The sequence below is a fragment of the Chaetomium globosum genome, genomic scaffold (assembly GCF_000143365.1).
Source record: "Chaetomium globosum CBS 148.51 scaffold_3 genomic scaffold, whole genome shotgun sequence".
NCBI lineage: Eukaryota > Fungi > Ascomycota > Sordariomycetes > Sordariales > Chaetomiaceae > Chaetomium > Chaetomium globosum.
In genome coordinates this window covers 2,201,696-2,203,773 of record NT_165978.1, presented here as the reverse complement: position 1 = coordinate 2,203,773, position 2,078 = coordinate 2,201,696, and the positions used below count along the sequence as shown (strand labels likewise).

The 2,078-nt window shown below is 57.4% G+C and overlaps 1 protein-coding gene across 1 annotated transcript; it reads left to right on the top strand.

The window, feature by feature from the left end:
* Positions 1–541: 541 nt before the first annotated feature.
* CHGG_06006 (uncharacterized protein) lies at positions 542–2,078 on the top strand (the record flags this gene model as incomplete). The annotated part of the gene is made up of 4 exons (XM_001222100.1): positions 542–657; positions 1,028–1,324; positions 1,406–1,421; positions 1,707–2,078. 4 exons carry the CDS (start codon positions 542–544, stop codon positions 2,076–2,078), a joined length of 801 nt encoding a protein of 266 aa, XP_001222101.1.

Here is a 2,078-nt window from a genome sequence, read left to right as displayed (position 1 = left end):
GCATTAAGGTGGCCCTCTCTCGGGTCTTCCCTCCTCCCAGTGATCTTAGTTTCCCGCGTTGGTGTGGATAATAGCTCCCGGCTGTTATAGGGTCGGAGAGCCAGCTGACAGCTTTCTGGTGGGGATGCCGATCCTCGACCAGCCGTTTTAATGGCGTGCTGGTACGAACGACTTCCAAAGACGACCCGAGTCGACCCTCATCTCAAAGCTCAGATTGCTTGATATTCGCAGCCAGAGGTGTCAGCGTGCCCGTAAGCACCTTAAAGTCTCGAGGGAAAACCTGGCAGTCGATGAGACGAAACAGCTGGAAACCCGACACGTTAAAACGCTCCGGCGCGCAGCATCTGGAGGAGACCCCACCCGGACCCAAAGCTGAGATTGATCGGGCGAGTGCTCTTGGTCTACTTTCTTCTTGCCCGGTCGAGATTTGGAATGCTAGAAACTCGAATTAGATCTCCCAAGCCGAGCACTCAGCTCCGATATTGGCAGCCAAGGTTTGACGCGGGGTCCAAGCACAGGCGAACTCCGGCGCGATGCATTCATGCAGCCGCGCCGCAACTTCTCAGGAAGCAAGATCCGAATCTGGGATGCCCTTGATGAAACCATTGGCCAGCGTTGGTGCCTCGAGAGCTCGGTTGCCCTTGCCAGGGAGGACATGTACATATGTACATACATACGAAACGAGCCCCCGGCACCACAACTGGACTGGAGCGCTTCCGGTCGTCGCGGCGAGCGATCAACTCAGGCTAATCAATCCCACGATTGCGTGCATCGTGTTCGCGTCAGTCGTAAGGTTCTCCCGTCCCGGAAGCCTAATCGCGCACGGGCTCTTGTTCAGGGCTCTCTCCGGGACGTGCGCAGGCGCCTCGAGATGGATGAAGTCCAGCAAACGGCAAGAAAACGATAACGGTCGGTTTGGTCGTGCTGTGTGGCTAATTCGGATCAAGGGCTGGTTCCAAACTTCGGGATGGATGTCTTTGGGCCTCTCGTGAAAAGCAACGACCTTCGGGCTGTGAACATGTCACAGGACGTTCGCCATTCGCGGACATGCCCAGTATGGGGCCTCGGAGTTCCCAAAATGGCGATGCGATCGGAAGGTCAAGGCGAAAAAGAGGATTCCCACGCGGCGAATCCTCTTTAAGGGCTTCCCGATGTCGAAACATGGGTGGGGTCCCTATTCATACCGGGCTTCAGCTCAACTTGCGGAGAATGGCCCGGTGTTCAGGACTTTTTTTTGTCAGCATGATGGTCAACCTAACCGCACCCTCGCCCGCACGCCGCCCCTCGTCGAAATCCTAGATGGGGGCGATGGATTCCGTCCAAGGTTTTGCGCACAGAGGATTGGGAATGCCGGCGCTGCCTGTCAATACCGAGCAGGCTATTGAACCACGATATTGGTCGAAAGGGCGTCGATATACTTGGTATGTCTTTCCCCCGAGTACTCAACTTCGCAAATGTGCTATTTTGAGCCATTCGTCACCATCCCCCTCATTTTTGCGGATGACAGAGCGGTGATCGAGCATGAGCTGTCAGATGACCCCCACGGTCCGGGGTCGGTCGGGGAGGGCCAGGAAGGGACTCAGAAATGAGTAGTTAATGGATGCGCCGACATGATGATTTGGTTGGGAGTCGAGCGGGCGTCCAGATAGGTGCCGCCATGCCGATCCGCCTCCTGCACGATGCAGCCCTGACGTGCTGCAGAACAGAGCCGCGATGCACCAGCCCGTGCGTGTTCGTCATGTCCGCGGCCGAGTGCAACATTCGCTCGCATCTGCTTGAAACCTGAAGACTCGCCATTGGACGTTGGCTGCCGTGCCGGGCTTGGGTCGTCACGGTGCCCCGGTCCATGGCCCGCAGCCCCCGGTCCCGTATGCCGGCGTGGGCTTGACAGGCTCGAGACAGGCAATGAATGGCAGCGCGAGTTGGATGACTTTCCGGGGCCGGGATCCCTAACGCCGGTCCTGGAAAAGCAAGGGCCGGTCATAAGTCAAGATACAATGTCGCAGCGCATACAAGTACCTACGGTACCTGGCGGATGGACCATCAAGCCGGTTGAAGTCCCCAACATGCGACGTTGA